This window comes from Heterodontus francisci, chromosome 33 (genome assembly GCF_036365525.1).
Source record: "Heterodontus francisci isolate sHetFra1 chromosome 33, sHetFra1.hap1, whole genome shotgun sequence".
In the NCBI taxonomy this organism is placed as follows: Eukaryota; Metazoa; Chordata; class Chondrichthyes; order Heterodontiformes; family Heterodontidae; genus Heterodontus; species Heterodontus francisci.
The window spans coordinates 17,049,624-17,067,045 of NC_090403.1; the positions used below are offsets into that span (position 1 = coordinate 17,049,624).

Sequence of the window (17,422 nt, forward strand, 5' to 3'; positions counted from 1 at the left end):
AGTGGATAGTCAGAAGCTTTTTCCCAGGGTGGAAGAGTCAGTTACTAGGGGACATAGGTTTAAGGTGCGAGGGGCAAAGTTTAGAGGGGATGTGTGAGGCAAGTTTTTTTTACACAGAGGGTGGTGAATGCCTGGAATTTGCTGCCAGGGGAGGTGGTGGAAGCAGGTACGATAGCGACGCTTAAGAGGCATCTTGACAAATACATGAATAGGATGGGAATAGAGGGATACGGACCCTGGAAGAGCAGAAGGTTTTAGTTTAAAAAGGCATCATGATCGGCGCAGGCTTGGAGGGCCGAATGGCCTGTTCCTGTGCTGTACTGTTCCTTGTTCTGTGGTCACCCTCACCAGACAGCACTGTGTGCAAGATCTGCCCAGTGTTCAGGTGAAGGATAGGGGACTTCCACAGAATTTACAGCACAGAAACAGGCCATTCAGCCCAGTTGGTCTATGCTGGTGTTTATGCTTCGCATGAGCCTCCTCCCACCCCATCAACATATCCTTCTATTCCTTTCGCCCTCACTTATCTAGCTTCCCCTTAAATACATTTATGCTATTCACCTCAAGTATTCCGTTTGGTATTTGGTAGCGAGTCCATATTCTCTCATTCTCTGGGTAAAGAAGTTTCTCCTGAATTTCTTATTGGACTTATTGGTGACTATCTGATATTTATGGCCTCTAGTTTTAGACTCCCCCATAAGTGCAAACAACTTCTCTGCCTCCAGCCTATCCAATTTTTACATAATTTAAAATATCTCTTGTCTCATTTATCAGTCTTCCCTTTTCTAGAGACTAGGGTCCCAGACTGTTCAATTCTGCCTGATAGACTTGCTGCAACTACACAAGCCAAATATAACTTGACATCATGGCAACATTTGCCCTAGCAAAACTGGAGTCAATGGGAATCAGGGGGCAAACTCTCCACTAGTTGGAGTCGTACCTAGAGCAAAGCAAGATGGTTGTTTTTATTTGGAAGTCAATCATCTCAGCTCCAGGACATCACTGCAGGAGTTCCTCAAGGTAGTGTCCTGGGCCCAACCATCTTCAGCTGCTTCATCAATGACCTGCCTTCAATCATAAGGTCAGAAGTGAGGATGTTCGCTGATGATTGCACAATGTTCAGCACCATTTGCAACTCCTCAGATACTGAAGCAGTCTCTGTAGAAATGCAGCAGGACCTGGACAATATCCAGGCTTGATATGTGGCAAGTTACATTCACGCCACACAAGTGCCAGGGAATGACCAACTCCAACGAGAGAATTTAACCGTCTCCCTTTGACATTCAATGGCATTACGATTGCTGAAACCCCCACTATCATCCTGGGGGTGACCACGGACCAGAAAATGAACTGGAGCAGCCATATAAATACCGCAGCTACAACAGCAGGTCAGAGGCTAGGAATCCTGCTGTGAGTAGCTCACCTCCTGACTCCCTAAAGCCTGTCCACCATTCACAAGGCACAAGTCAGAAGCGTGACAGAATACCCTCCACGTGCCTGCATGTATGCAGCTCCAACACTCAAGAAGCTTGACACCATCCAGGACAAAGCAGCCTGCTTGATAGGCACCCTTCCACAAACATTTACTCCCTTGATCACCGACGCATAGTGGCAACACTGTGCACTATATACAAGATGCACTGCAGCAAATAACTAAGGCACCTTAAACAGCACCTTCCAAACCCACGACCTCTTACCACCTAGAAGGACAAGGGCAGCAGATACAAGGTAACATCACCACCTGCAAGTTCCCCTCCAAGGCTCACACCATCCTGACTTGGAACTATATCGCCGTTCCTTGACTGTCGCTGGGTCAAAATCCTGGAACTCCCTTGCTAACAGCACTGTGGGTGTACCTACCCCACATGGACTGCAGCGGTTCAAGAAGGCAGCTCACCATCTTCTCAAGGGCAATTAGGGATGGGCAATAAATGCTGGCCTAGCCAGCGACACCCACATCCCAGGAACGAATAAAAAAACTACACTTTCAAACACTCAATTAAACATACAGCCTCACTCACTTGTTCAAGGAAGGAGACAGAATGAGTAACACTTCACAACACACAGTGGCCTTCGAAGAAAAAAAATCAAACCACAAAGAATTCATTTTAAAACATTGCTTTTGCCACTGGCTGGGAAGATATACTGCGGTATGAACACACAGATCTACAATCATTCATAATGCCATCCTCTACACAGCAATACTCCAAGTAGACAACTTATTTGTGGGGAGTTTAGGTACCTGCAATGAGATGGACAAATGGCCTAATCTTCATCCTTTAGTCTCTAACTAATTTCATAACTTTTCTTTTTGACCCTAGCGTTCATTTATCCCCTCATGTCAGTGTTTAATATCACTTGCATTATGAAGTGTTCATTCCTCATGTGTGCCAAGACAATGAGTCAACAGGCTATTCAACCCAGTTCCTTATGAAGGAGGGAAAGGGGATTAAAGGGAGACGTACCCCAGCCAAGCCCAATTCACTTCTCACCTGATAACTACATGCCACAGGGGTCACTAGACAGTCATTTGGAATGGGAAATCTTGATTTTTTTTCCTCCTGCTTTTCAGTGAGAGTATGTAGAGGCCAGCTGCTGTACTACCCCACCACTGCTGCCAATGAGATAGCAAAGGCCAGAGATTGATCCTGGTTCTTTTCCTGGTCCAGTTCAGCTTCACTCAATGCTAAGCTGCTAGGGGTCACCCCTAGAACCATTTCTCTTCAAGTGAATAAGTAATGACTTTGTGCACAGACTGACTGCGCTCGGTGCTGAGTGAAATCCTTTCACACACTCTGCTTGGTGCTGGTACCAGGGCATGGGCTGGATGAAAGTAAAACTGCCTTTGCACAGTCCCAGCTTCAGATACAAGATGGGTGAATGGAGAGCAGATTGCTCTCTACATTGCCAGATCAAGTACCTTCAAGTCAGGTACTTCACAGGTAAGATGCAGAGTAACGCGCTCTCTCTGCTATCCTGATTGCTGAGGGACAGTGCAAATCAAGCACAAAGACACAAATGTATGCATCAGCCATGTGTGGATCTCTCCCAGAAACCAACCCCCTCAACCTGCAACTCCCCACCCCGCCAAGACAGCCTGCTGGGACTCAAATGGAGCTCTGAAGACTGAGATTGAAAGATTTTTGTTGAATAAGGGTATCAAGGGACATCAAGCAAATGGAGCTGAGGTAAAGATCAGCCATGATCTAACTGAATGATGGAACAGGCCCAAGTGGCCGAACAGCCTACTCCTGTTCCTATCCTCAGGATGGGCAACTCAATTTGAAGTATTTTTGTGTGACTACGACAGCATTAATATTATGAATGAACAATTAATGTATGTGGTAACTTGGATGGGAAAACAAATACTGGATGTGCATGAAATGAGAAGCTGGAAAGGTCAAGAGGGGTTCAAACAGAATATTTTTAAAAATGTCAACAATAAATGGGAAACTACCCAAGTAAACTATCTGCATACTCATCCACAGAGAATAAGGAACAAGACTGGGAAATTAGAGCTTACTGAGCAAAATAGAAATTTAGAACGTAAAGCTACAACCTGACCAGGACTGGTAATGAAATCTCCTAAAGAGGCAGGTACAGAGGAATGGCAGGAAGGGAATTATATTGGAGATAATATCATAGCACTAGAGCATAAGGATTTAAATAGAGAAGTGGTCCACAAATTATCCCTTTTGTTTTGAGCCAAGAACAGCAAGGGATTGGGCACATTATTGGGATGGAGTTATAGATTGAAGTCAGGACTTTCTTTAAACAAGAGCTCAAGATGTTCAAGATTATAAAGGATCACGATGGGGGTGAATGAAATTGTTTACACTCCTCTACAAGCTGATAACAAGAGGGCACCAGTTTGTGAATCAGAATTAAATAGAAAGTTAGAAGCAATTTCTTTGTGCAGGTTGGAAAGAATGCAGAATTCTGTCAAGTCATTGTTGAGAAAGTTCATGAACTCTTTTAAAAAGGGAATTAGATGGTTGCTTGGAAAAGAGGAATGTTAAAAGGTGTAGGGGCTTAGGGGAGTGCGATTAGTCCAAGTGACTGATGGGGAGAAAAACACTGGGTCTGATTTGATCGGCAGAAAGGCAAGTTTCTGCTCTGGAAAATTCTATGATACTGCCCACTGCCTTCCACGGCACAGTGGGCTGTGTGAGCAAGAAAGGTCTGTAGAGAACCAAACGAGTCTCCACTTGATTTTTCTGTATCTTAGTCTGAGATAAGGGTGCTCGTGATCAGTGCCATGGTGCCTCACTTACTCCTGCTGCATCCGGGTCCTCAAAATCCTCCTGGTTTTCATCCTGGTCCTCTACTTCTACAGTCGCCTCTTCCTCATCATCCTGCACAGTGGTGACCTTCTGGAGGATCTCCTGGGGTGCGTCCTCGCTCGTGTCTTCAAATTCCGCAAAGTCATTGTCGTCATACTCACCGATGTCGTCAGTGTCCTCAAAGTCATCAGACTTGCTGACAGCGAGCCCACAGCCCAGCAGGAGGGGAAACAGGAGGTAGAATCGCATGATATTTCAGCCTGAAAGAAAACTAAGGTTCAGAATGCAAGGAACAAGTGCATGCAATGCAGTGGGCTCCTGTACAAGCGCATCAGGAGACTATTCAGCCCCATTACCGACTTTGGTTCCACATCCCTTAACACCCTTGCCTAACAGAAGTCTATCAATCTTGGTTTTAAAATTTTCAATTGACTCTCAGCCCCATTGTTTTTAGGGGAGAAAGTATCAGATTTCCAATACCTTTTATGTGAAGAAATGCTTTCTGACATTACCCCTGAACAGTCTAGCTCTAATTTTAAGATTATGCCTCCAGAATAAAGTTAACGTCGGAAAAGGTGAAATCCATACCACAGAGCTCTAGATCTTTGTGGGCAGCTTTCTTTAAGGTGAACACCATAGTTCACTACGCTGCAAAAGCAGGGCCAAACAGTACTGTATATGTTCATTTGAGCTGAGAGCTAGCTTTGCTCAGGTTCCCCCAACACATGAAATTGAAAATCCTGGTCTTCAAATTTTTCCCCAGTCTCTCACACTGATCCATCTGCCCAGCCTCTGGATTCTGACCTTCCGCATCCCCCCCCTGTTGGCAGCCCAACCTTTAACCAGTTCGATCACACCTTGTGATTAGTGTCCTGCCTTGCAGAGACCTGGCCCGGAATCTGCTACTGCATGCATGGCAGTCACTTCAGGCAAACATCTTAGGACTGCACAGAGGGACAATTCATATGGAAGACAGAGAGCGAGATACATCACAAAACCCACATCAGGAAGGAAATTAAAGCAAGGCACATGCTAAAAATGAAAAAGACTAACCAAATAGTTTAAAATATCTCAGTGAATGATCCCATCTTCATTAGCAAAGTTAGCTTTAATCACTGAAATGAAGGATTAACAATTAATTCTCAGAGGGGTGATGAGGGCTTTATGGAGAGAAAGTGGGATTGCTCTCTTTAGCGGAGAAGGTTAAGCAGTGATTTAATAGGGGTGCTCAAAATCATGAATGGTTTTGACAAAGTAAATAAAGAGAAAATGTTTCCACTTGCAGAAAGGTTGGCAACCAGAGGACACAAATAACTGGCAAAAGAGCCAGCAGGGAAAGGAGGAGAAAATTTTATAAGCAGCAAGTTGTGATCTGGAATACTCTGCCTGAAAGAGCAGTGCAAGTTGATTCAATAATAAGTTTTAAGAGGGAATTGAGCATGGGAGGGGGACTAATTGAATAGCTCCTTTAAAGAGGCAGCCTGGCACGATGAACCAAACAGACTCTTTCTGTACTGTATGATTCTATGAACACGCTAAGTGGGTAGGGGACATAAGAAATAGGAGCAGGAGTAGGCCATTCAGCCCCTCAAGCCTGCCCCACCATTGAGTAAGATCATGGCTGATCTGTCCCAGGCCTCAACACCTCTTTCCGGCCTGCTCCGTATCACCCTCGCCTCCCCGAGATTTCAAAAATCTATCTTCCTCCTCCTTAAATACATTTAGTGATCTAGCTTCCACAACTCTGAGGTAGAGAATTCCAGAGATTCACCACCCTCAAAAAAGAAATTCCTTCACATCTCAGTTTTAATTGTGCGACCCTTTATTCTGTAACTATCCTAGTTTGAGATTTTCCTACCAGTGGAAGCATATTCTCAACACATTAGGAAAACCTGTGAGACAAAATGTTTATGACTTGTGATAATTCACTCCAGAATTTGGATTTACGCCACAAGGTGGAATATGAATTCATATCCCATATGCTTTTGTAAATGTAAAGTGTGCATCACATGCTAAAAAAACAATTGATGAAAAGGCTGGTGCTGTTGGTTACAGTAGTTTGACTCGAAGCGGAGCCGGAGACAGCGTGGGATTAGCCTCATTCTTGAATGGAAGTCCACAACAACTACTGCATTTCGTTTCACCAACTCACTAAGACATGAAACAGATTGGCAAGGCATCTCAACTTTGCTGGTCAATTCAACCACGTCCCCTCTTCCCAGCTCTCACCAGTCTTCGAATAGTTGTTCCCTACCACAAGAGAGTGCTGCTCGTGAAGAGAGATTATACTGGAGGCCGATCACATTTCACTCTTGGTCCAGGAATACTGACTGCTCTGCCTGTCTCCTTTCATCAGAAGCTACCAACAGCTACTCGCTTAATATAAGCCAGCGAGCGCAGCAAAACAAAACAGAGGGTTCTGAGTCAGCACTTCACAACAGGGCTCTGCATTCAGGATTTTATTTCAGAAAAAACAAGCTGGAGGTACTTCCAATAATAATCACCTCCTTGAAATTTACATATTATTTCAGCTGTATCCACTGCAAGACAGAGAAAATGGTTGAATATTCTCGATGTAACAAATGCTACGTTTAACTGGTGTCCTCAATAAGTGTTCCAGTAAAGCACAAATGACAATCTAAAAATGGCAGCACACAAACATACAGCACGACAATTAGAAACTATCCTAATAAACTTAGTTCACAACTGAATCTTTCAGCTGTGCAACACAAGGGTGAAGTACAGTTAGCCACTGGAGGTCGCCATGGTCAGATAAATGTGGGTACATTGATAAAAGAGCAAAGCTTTTAAAAGGCATTGGCTCAACTTGGATTCTGCCCACAGCGTATACCAAGAAGTAAACCTAGCAATACACTGAACTGACAAGCCAGCTGGTTGTGATGGCCTGAATATAGAAATACTTTACATCAAGACAACGGCTCACCACCATCTTCTCAAAGGCAATTATGGATGGGCAATAAATGCTGGCCTAGCCAGCGATGCCCACATCCCGTGGAAGAGTAAAAAAAAATTTGCATAGGTGGCAACGACCCGGTACTGGGAAGAGTTTTGTTCTGATCGCTCAAACTGGAGATCTCCAACATTTCCCTGGCCAGACTCCCGAGTTCCATCTGACATGATAACAAGAGAAACAGGAGTAGGCCATTCGGCCCCTTGAGCCTGCCTTGCCATTCAATAAGATGATGGCTGACATCAACTTCACTTTACTCCCATACCCCTCGATTCCCTTGGTGTCCAAAAAAATCTATTGATCTCAGCCTCTAATATACTCATCAACTGAGCATCCACAGCCCACTGGGGTACAGAAATCCAAAAATTCACAATTCCTAAGTGAAGACATTTCTCATCTCAGTCCTAAATGGCCAATCCCTTTTCCTGAGACTGACCCTCTACTTCTAACCAGGGAAACAGCCTCTTAGTATATACCCGGTCTAGCCACTTGCATCTAGAAGTGTTTCCTAATTTCACTCCTAAAAGGTCTGGCTCCAAGTTTTAGACGATGCCCCCTAGTGCCTGACTCCCAACCAGCAGAAATAGTTTCTCTCTATCTATCCTCAGTTCCCCTTAATATCTTTAAAACCAATCAAATCACCTTTTAACCTCCTAAATTCCAATACAACCCTAGTTTGTGTAATTACCCATGGTAATTTAACCCTGGAATTCAGGGTGGCACAGTGGTTAGCACCGCAGCCTCACAGTTCCAACGACCCGGATTCAGTTCTGGGTACTGCCTGTGTGGAGTTTGCAAGTTCTCCCTTTGACCACGTGGGTTTCCTCTGGGTGCTCCGGTTTCCTCCCACATGCCAAAGACTTGTGGGTTGATAGGTAAATTGGCCATTGTAAATTGCCCCTTGTGTAGGCAGGTGGTATGAGAATTGAGGGAAGGTGGGGATGTGAGGGGGAAAATGGGATTAATGTAGGATTAGTATAAATGGGCGGTTGATGGTCGGCGCGGACTTGTTGGGCCGGAGGGCCTGTTCCGGTGCTGTATCTCTCCATGACACTATGACTCCCTCCAAAACCAATATATCCTTTCTAAGACAAGGTGCCCAGAACTGCTCACAGTAATGCAGGTGTGGTCTAACTAGGCCTTTGTATAGCTATAGTATAGCTTCTACCCCCTTGTATTCTAGTCATCTGGATGTAAAGGCCAACATTCCATTAGCTTTTGATTATTTTCTGTACCTTCCCATGACATTTTATTGATCTATGTATCTGGATCCCCACATCTCTTTGGACCTCTACTGTTTCTAGCTTTTTACCATTTAGAAAATACCTTGTTCTATCCTTTCAGGTCCACATTTGCCTACATTGAAATCCGTTTGCCATAGTTATTACTGTGGTAATTTTATGCTTCACACATTACACTCAGTTCCCTCATTGATATAGACTGCAGATCACTGAGGCCCAAGTACTGACCCTTTGTGCATCCCAGCTGTTACAGCCCACCATCCCAGAAATGGTGAGTTTCATTCTCTCTATTTACTATCCGTCTACGCAAATATATTACCCCTAATCCCATGAAGCCTAATCCTGTGTAACAACCTCTTCTTGCACCTTATTAAATGCTTTTGAAAAGCCAAATATGCTATATCCACTGGATTCCCTCTTATCTACACTGCAAGTACCACCTTCAAGAAATTAATAGATTTGTCAAACATGATTTCTCTTTCATAAAACTGTTATGACTCTGCCTAATCATAAGATTTTGTAAGTGCCGTTACCATAACCCTAACAATAGGTTCCAGCAATTTCCCTAATGTCAGTCTAACTAGCCTGTAGTTCCCTTTTTCTCTCTCCTTTTTTGAATAGTGGGGTTACATAATATAAACTATTAGTTGCCTAGAACACCAGTATAGCTCTGTCACTGCTGTGTCTGTCAACCTCAATTAGCTCCATGATTACAATGCATTCAGTTTAAGATGCTGCCTTCCTATGGATTTCTCCACTTCACCACCGTCATCCCCTCCCCCAACACACCAACTTCACTACCTGCATCCCTGACAGAACCCCCCAGTCATGACAGCAATCAGACAATATATCCCAAGAACCTCCAAAACTGCACACTTCAGCCTTACTCAGGTGAGGATGTTGACGGGGATTCCCTTCAGCTTGCAGGAAATTACTAGCAAGAATTAACATTAATCTGCATGTGTAACGCAGCCAAAGAATCCATGGAAATATTTCATTTTTGTCACATTATGGTAATATCTAATATCAGCTTCCTGATTTACGTTATCTTACATTTTTTTTCCATCCTTGAATCTGTCTTGCACAATGGACCTCGATAACCCTCTACCCTGGCACCTTCCTGCATGATGGGTCTTGATGACCCTTCATCTTTGTTTTATTTGAGAAACAAACACAGGCATTTCTTTGAGATGAGTGCTTACACAAACGGCTAATAAACTGGTTTTGCTTTCAACATAAATAGGCATATAGGCTGCCTAGATTTAGATTACAATACAGCATCTGGAGTATAATACAAGTTGGTTACTAAACATGCAAACTTAAGAGTGGCATGATTCTCAATATGTTACTATCTGGACACCGACACCCCTCGCTTCTCCTTTGCTACCAGCTCATATTGAATATACATTGAATCTGCTGTGAAAGAAGGGAATGTCAAGAGGCTGCCATGTGAAGAACAGAGGCATCTCATTATCTAGAGCTGACCTAAATTTGCTGTTAATCACCTGGGAACAGCTTGTATTCATCCAGAGAGTAGCAAACAAAAACAAGCTTCATCCTTTAAAGGCATCCAACTAGACTTTGGCAACTGGCCAGTTGTTCCCTAGTTTCTCATTATGTCTCAATCCTGCCTGAGATCAGGAACTCCATGTGGATGAATTCCTGACTTGAGAAGGTGGTGGTGAGCTGCCTTCTTGAACCGCTGCAGTCCATTTGGGGTAGGTATACCCACAGTCCTGTTAGGAAGGGAGTTCCAGCATTTTGACCCGGCGACAGTGAAGGAACGGCGATATAGTTCCAAGTCAGGATGGTGTGTGACTTGGAGGGGAACTTGCAGGTGGTGGTGTTCCCATGTATTTGCTGCCGTTGTCTTTCTAGTTGGTAGAAGTCATTGGTTTGGAAGGTGCTGTCTGAGGAGCCTTGGTGCATTGCTGCAGTGCATCTTGTAGATGGTACACACTGCTGCCACTGTGCGTCGGTGGTAGAAGGAGTGAATGTTTGTAGATGGGGTGCCCATCAAGCGGGCTGCTTTGTCCTGGATGGTGTTGAGCTTCTTGAGCGTTGTTGGAGCTGCACCCATACAGGCAAGTGGAGAGTATTCCATCACACTCCTGACTTGTGCCTTGTCGATGCTGGACAGGCTTTGGGGGGTCAGGTGGTGAGTTACTCGCCTCAGGATTCCTCGCCCCTGACCTGCTCTTGTACCCACAGTATTTATATGGCTACTCCAGTTCAGTTTCTGGTCAATGGTAGCCCCTAGGATGTTGATAGTGGGGGATTCCGCGATGGTAATGCTGTTGAATGTCAAGGGGAGATGGTTAGATTCTCTCTTGTTGGAGATGGTCATTCGCGTCACACAAGTGCCAGGCAATGTTACTTGCCACTTATCAGCCCAAGCCTGGATATTGTCCAGGTCTTGCTGCATTTCTACACGGACTGCTTCAGTATCTGAGGAGTCACATCCCCACTTCTGACCTTATGATGGAAGGAAGGTCATTAATGAAGCAGCTGAAGATGGTTGGGCCTAGGACACTACCCTGAGGAACTCCTGCGGTGATGTCCTGGAGCTCAGATGATTGACCTCCAACAACCACAACCATCTTCCTTTGCGCTAGGGATGACTCCAGCCAGCGGAGGGTTTTCCCCCTGATTCCCATTGACCTCAGTTTTGCTAGGGCTCCTTGATGCCATACTCGGTCAAATGCTGCCTTGATGCCAAGGGCAGTCACTCTCACCTCACCTCTTGAGTTCAGCTCTTTTGTCCATGTTTGGACCAAGGCTGTAATGAGGTCAGGTGCTGAGTACCCTGGCGGAACCCAAACTGAGCGTCACTAGATCTGTTCGAAATCTATCCCATTTAGCACGGTGATAGTGCCACACAACACGACGGACGGTATCCTCAATGTGAAGACGGGACTTCGTCTCCACAAGGACTGTGCGGTGGTCACACCTACCAATACAGTCATGGACAGAAGCATCTGCAGCAGGCAGATTGGTGAGGACGAGGTCAAGTATGTTTTTCCCTCGTGTTGGTTCCCCCACCACCTGCCGCAGACCCAGTCTACAGCTATGTCCTTTGGGACTCGGCCAGCTCGGTCAGTAGTGGTGTTACCGAGCCACTCTTGCTGATGGACATTGAAGTCCCCCACCCAGAGTACATTTTGTGCCCTTGCCACCCTCAGTGCTTCCTCCAAGTGCTGTTCAACATAGTGGAGTACCGAGTCATCAGCTGAGGGAGGGCGGTAGGTGGCAATCAGTAGGAGGTTACCTTGCCCTTGTTTGACCTGATGCTATGAGACTTCATGGGGTCCGGAGTCAATGTTGAGGACTCCCAGGGCAACTCCCTCCCTACTGTATACCACTGTCCCGCCACCTCTGGTGGGTCTGTTCTGCCGGTGGGACAGGGCATACCCGGGGATGGTGATGGCAGTGTCTGGGACATTGTCTGTAAGGTATGATTCCGTGAGTATGACTATGTCAGGCTGTTGCTTGACTAGTCTGTGGGACAGCTCTCCCAACTTTGGCACAAGCCCCCAGATGTTAGTCAGGAGGACTTTGCAGGGTCGACAGGGCTGGGTTTGCCGTTGTCGTTTCCGGTGCCTAGGTCGATGCCGGGTGGTCCATCCGGTTTCATTCCTTTTTATTGACTTCTACCCTCCTCTGTCCTCTGATCACCTATAAATGCCGAGGGACTTTCCTTAGAACAAAGGGCTTTAAAAATGACTTTCACGGGTAGGTTGAAGTAAATAAAAAGGCAAGTAAACAAAAGGTTCTGATAAAAGGTCACAAACCTGACATGTTAACTCTGCTTCTCTCTCCACAGATGCTGCCTAACCTGAGTATTTCCAGCACTGTTTTTAAATCAAAAGGCAACTCAACTGTTGGATTGGTCACACCAGCACTTTGTGCCATTGGTTATCTTGTACGAGGGCTCATACACATGGAGTTCCTGATCCAAATCAACAATTTAAGATTCTTTAGCCCAATTAGTAAGTTTGAGTTGTAATTTCTCTGGGCTGGGTGTCCCAAACATAGTTAGAGCTAATGATCACCACTTACATTTAACTTACCAAACATTTACAAGATACAAAACTAGCAGCAACTGAGATTAGTAACACCAACATACCCTAGCAGGTGTACATGGCTGAAAAAGTGCATATGGCTGAACATGGCTGACTGATCAGTACATATTCAACACAAAGGAGCCATCAAAACTTGACTCATTTGTCAAGAATGAGATAGCCAGATTGGGTTACTTTGACTTTCACCAAAATGCACACAGTAAAATGGACTAAATTAGAACTACATGAGAAACAGGACAGGAGGTCATTCAGCCCATCAGAACTATGCCAGCTCTTTGGTAGAACTAGCCAATTAGTTGCACTCCCCTGGTCTTTCCCCAATAACCCTGCACATTTTTCCTGTTCAAGTATTCATCTAGTTTCTTTTTTGAAAGTTACTATTGAATCTGCATCCACCACCCTTTCAGGCAGTGCATTCCAGATCATAACTCACAACGTAAAATAAACTTTCATCGTATGTCTGGTTCCAATAATAATTACCTTAAATTGTGTTCTCTGGCTACCCACCCTTCTGCCACTGGAAACAGTTTAGCCTTGTTTACTTCATCAAAACTCATGATTTTGAACACCTCTATTAAATTTTCACTTAACCTCATACCAAATTTAAGTCAGGATCATCCCAAGAGGGGAGGCTTGAATCCACAAGTGAGGCCAACATGGAACATAATGCCCTGTATATAAACCTCTCCTCATTCCCAAAAGATCATTCTGGCACAAACAGATCTCTTTCTTCCCCCCTGGGCTCTGCTCCAGACTGCCCTCTACTCTAGTTCTATAGCTGCCCTCTCAGACTGCAGAAAGATTTTCTTAATTAACAAATGATGCAACATCATGTTTTTTATGAGGCTCTCTGACAACTGACGAACATGGGATAAAACCACTTGCATCAGTGAGCGGACGGTCCTGTACGCCCCACATAACACATAGCTGCGAAAATGTGAAATCCATGTATGGAATAAGCCACATCCTTCCTCCACCACACAGTGCACCACCTCACCCCACCAAACATCTGCACTGCAAACCTTACTCTCACCCCAATAAATATTCCATACATGTAGTTTCACTGCACCACAAACTGAGGTAGAAACTGTACAAATGTTCCCGATTGAGTATGTGCAAAGAAAATGTAATCTCCATAACATAAAAATGAATTACGATGAGTTCTGTCACAACTGATTTCATATAATACATGACAATAAAACAATTAGTAGGCAAGTGAGTGGGATATTTGAGGAGAGTGGGATTAAACAAAGTGCGATAATACAGGGGATTGGGAGTGGGATTAGAATGGGTGTGATATTACAAGACTGGGGAGTGTGATTAGACTAGTTGTGATTAATACCGGGAATCGGAATCGACTGGGTATGATAATACAGGGATGGGCAGTAGGATTAGACGGTGTCGTAATACAAGGGAAGGGGAGTGGGATTAGGCTGGGTGTGATAATACATGGGAAGGGGAGTGGGATTAGGCTGGGTGTGATAATACCAGGAACGGGATTAGGTTGGGTATGATAATACAGAGGATATGCAGTAGGATTAGACTTGGTGTGATAATACAGGGGATGGGCAGTAGGATTAGACTGGGTGTGATAATACAAGGGGAGTGGGATTAGACTGGGTATGATGATACAGGGGATGGGCAGTAGAATCAGACTGGGTGAGATAATACAGGGGATGGGCAGTAGAATCAGACTGGGTGAGATAATACAGGGGATGGACAGTAGGAGTAGACTGGGTGTGATAATACAGGGGATGGGCAGTAGGATTAGACTGGGTGTGATAATACAAGGGAAGGGGAGTGGGATGAGACTGGGTGTAATATTACAGGGGAGCGGGATTAGACAGAGTGTGATATTACAGGAGATGAGGAGTGGGATTAGACAGTGCGATATTACAAACATATGAATTAGGAGCAAGAATAGGCCATTCAGCCCCTTTGTGACTGCTCCGCCATTTAAAAAGATCATTGCTGATTTAATTGTGACCTCATCTCCACTTTCCCACTTACCCCAATACCCTTTGACTCCCTTGTTCGTCAATAATTTATCTACCTCTGCCTTAAAAGTATTCAATGACCCTGCCTCCACTGCTCTCTGGGGGAGAGAGTTCCAAAGACTCTCAACCCTCTGAGCAAAAATTTCTCCTCATCTCTGTCTTAAATGGGTGACCCCTTATTTTTAAATTGTGTCCTAGTTCTGGTCTCTCCCACAAGCGGAACCATCCTTTCAGCATCCATATTACAGGGGCTGTGGAGTGGGATTAGACTGGGTGTGATATTACAGGGGCTGTGGAGTGGGATTAGACTGGGTGTGATATTACAGGGGCTGTGGAGTGGGATTAGACTGGGTGTGATATTACAGGGGCTGTGGAGTGGGATTAGACTGGGTGTGATATTACAGGGGCTGTGGAGTGGGATTAGACTGGGTGTGATATTACAGGGGCTGTGGAGTGGGATTAGACCGGGTGTGATATTACAGGGGCTGTGGAGTGGGATTAGACCGGGTGTGATATTACAGGGGCTGTGGAGTGGGATTAGACCGGGTGTGATATTACAGGGGCTGTGGAGTGGGATTAGACCGGGTGTGATATTTCAGGGGCTGTGGAGTGGGATTAGACTGGGTGTGATATTACAGGGACTGTGGAGTGGGATTAGACTGGGTGTGATATTACAGGGGCTGTGGAGTGGGATTGGACTGGGTGTGATATTACAGGGGCTGTGGAGTGGGATTGGACTGGGTGTGATATTACAGGGGCTGTGGAGTGGGATTAGACTGGGTGTGATATTACGGGGCTGTGGAGTGGGATTAGACTGGGTGTGATATTACAGGGGCTGTGGAGTGGGATTAGACTGGGTGTGATATTACAGGGGCTGTGGAGTGGGATTAGACTGGGTGTGATATTACAGGGGCTGTGGAGTGGGATTAGACTGGGTGTGATATTACAGGGGCTGTGGAGTGGGATTAGACTGGGTGTGATATTACAGGGGCTGTGGAGTGGGATTAGACTGGGTGTGATATTACAGGGGCTGTGGAGTGGGATTAGACTGGGTGTGATATTACAGGGGCTGTGGAGTGGGATTGGACTGGGTGTGATATTACAGGAGCTGGGGAGTGAGATTAGACTGGGTTTTTCATGTGGGAAGAACACTGATACAAACACAATGCTGTGCTGTTGCACTCCATGACTGCACAAATGAAAGGGAGGACTAAATTAAATGTCTGAAGCACTGTGACACCTTTTCTTCCCATTTATTTATAAGTAACATTGCAAAGAAAGGCTTCAGAGTCGCCTTTATATTACAATATAAAACAGACACCTCCTTCCTAAAATAAAAGATTGCCAAGTACTTTCTATTACAGACAATATCTCTTTAAAGGGGTGCGTTAGCCAAACTGGAGTGGCGGGTTACTTGTTACCAATCCAAATGTCTAATTTCCAAATATCAGAGCGGTGGTGTTAACACACTGTTAGGACGTGTAGGGAGAGGTAGAGGCCTGCGACCCAACCCGACAGTGTCGGGTTCGGGTCGGGCCCATCTTCAGGGTCCGGCTGGGCCGGACACACACGATACGTGCTCTGCTGCTAAGTACTGAAATTAAAAACTTACCTGAGCTGGGAGTCCGGGATGAAATGGAGTCTGCGCAGTGAGCAAGTGATGTCACTACACATGCACTGCAGCTTCTTGCAGGTTTGACGTCAGGAAGGTAAGTAAACGGATGGTCGGGTCGGGCTGGGCCCGGGGCAAAATCAGAGGGACTCGGGTCAGGTCTGCTGTGGTTCGGTCGGGTTCCTTTTCCCGACCTCAGCAGGCCTCTTGGGAGGGGATTGTCCCAGCCAGGCCCCATGTCCTCGCTGCACCTATGACTAGAGAGTGCTCCTTACCGCATTCATCCCTGTAACTGATCTGGGACGACTGGGATAGTGTGCTGGACCAAAAGATCACCATTCAAAGGATGTAAACTGCCTCAATTCTGTAATCCGTTTCTGATGGTGATACGCAATGAAACAGGTGGCACTGTACCTTTTGACAGCAATATCACGTTACCACGGGGTTACCATTGACCAGAAACTGAACTGAACAAGCCACATAAATGCTGTGGCTACAAGAGCAGGTCAGAGGCTAGGAATTCTGCGGCACATAACTCACCTATTTCCCCAATGCCTGTCCACCATCTACAAGGCACAAGTCAGGAGTGTGATGGAATACTCTCCATTTGCCTGATGCGTGCAGCTCCAACAAAACCCAAGAAGTTCGACACCATCCAGGACAAAGCAGGCACCCCATCCACCACCTTCAACATTCACTTCCTTCACCACCGACACAGTGGCAGCAATGTGTACCATCTACAAGTTGCACTGCAACAACTACCCAAAGTTCCTTCAACGGCACCTTTCAAACCCGTGACCTTTACCACCTAGAAGGACAAGGGCAGCAGATGCATGGGAACACCATCACCTGCAAGTTCCCCTCCAAACCACCCTGACTTGGAACTATATCATCATTCCTTCACCGTTGCTGGTTCGAAGTCCTGGAACACTCTTCCTAACAGCACTGCGGGTGTACCTACACCCCAAGGACTGCCGCAGTTCAAGGCAGCTCACCACCACCTCCTCAAGGGTAATTAGGGATGGGCAATAATTGCTGGCCTTGCCAGCGATGCCCACATCCCAAAAGCATTAATAAAAATTAGGAAAAAACTTACCAGTATCACGGGGTGAAGCCACTCTGGTAACAGAGGTCACTAATAGTTTCTATTTTGTGCCTGGAAACCTCAAGAGAACAGCCCAGTAGTTGTAAGACTACTGAAATGTTAGATGCGGAAAACATAGAACCAGAGAAACT

General features: G+C 45.5%; 1 protein-coding gene across 2 annotated transcripts in view; it reads right to left on the reverse strand.

The window, feature by feature from the left end:
* The window catches only part of ccdc47 (coiled-coil domain containing 47), a 31,967-nt gene extending 27,424 nt beyond the window's left edge, over positions 1 to 4,543 (reverse strand). For both annotated transcript variants that reach the window (XM_068013131.1, XM_068013132.1), the window contains exon 1: positions 4,275 to 4,543. In XM_068013131.1, coding sequence (XP_067869232.1) covers positions 4,275 to 4,532 — 258 coding nt within the window. In that variant the 5' untranslated portion in view covers positions 4,533 to 4,543. The remainder of the gene's footprint in view (positions 1 to 4,274) is intronic.
* Positions 4,544 to 17,422: the final 12,879 nt, after the last annotated feature.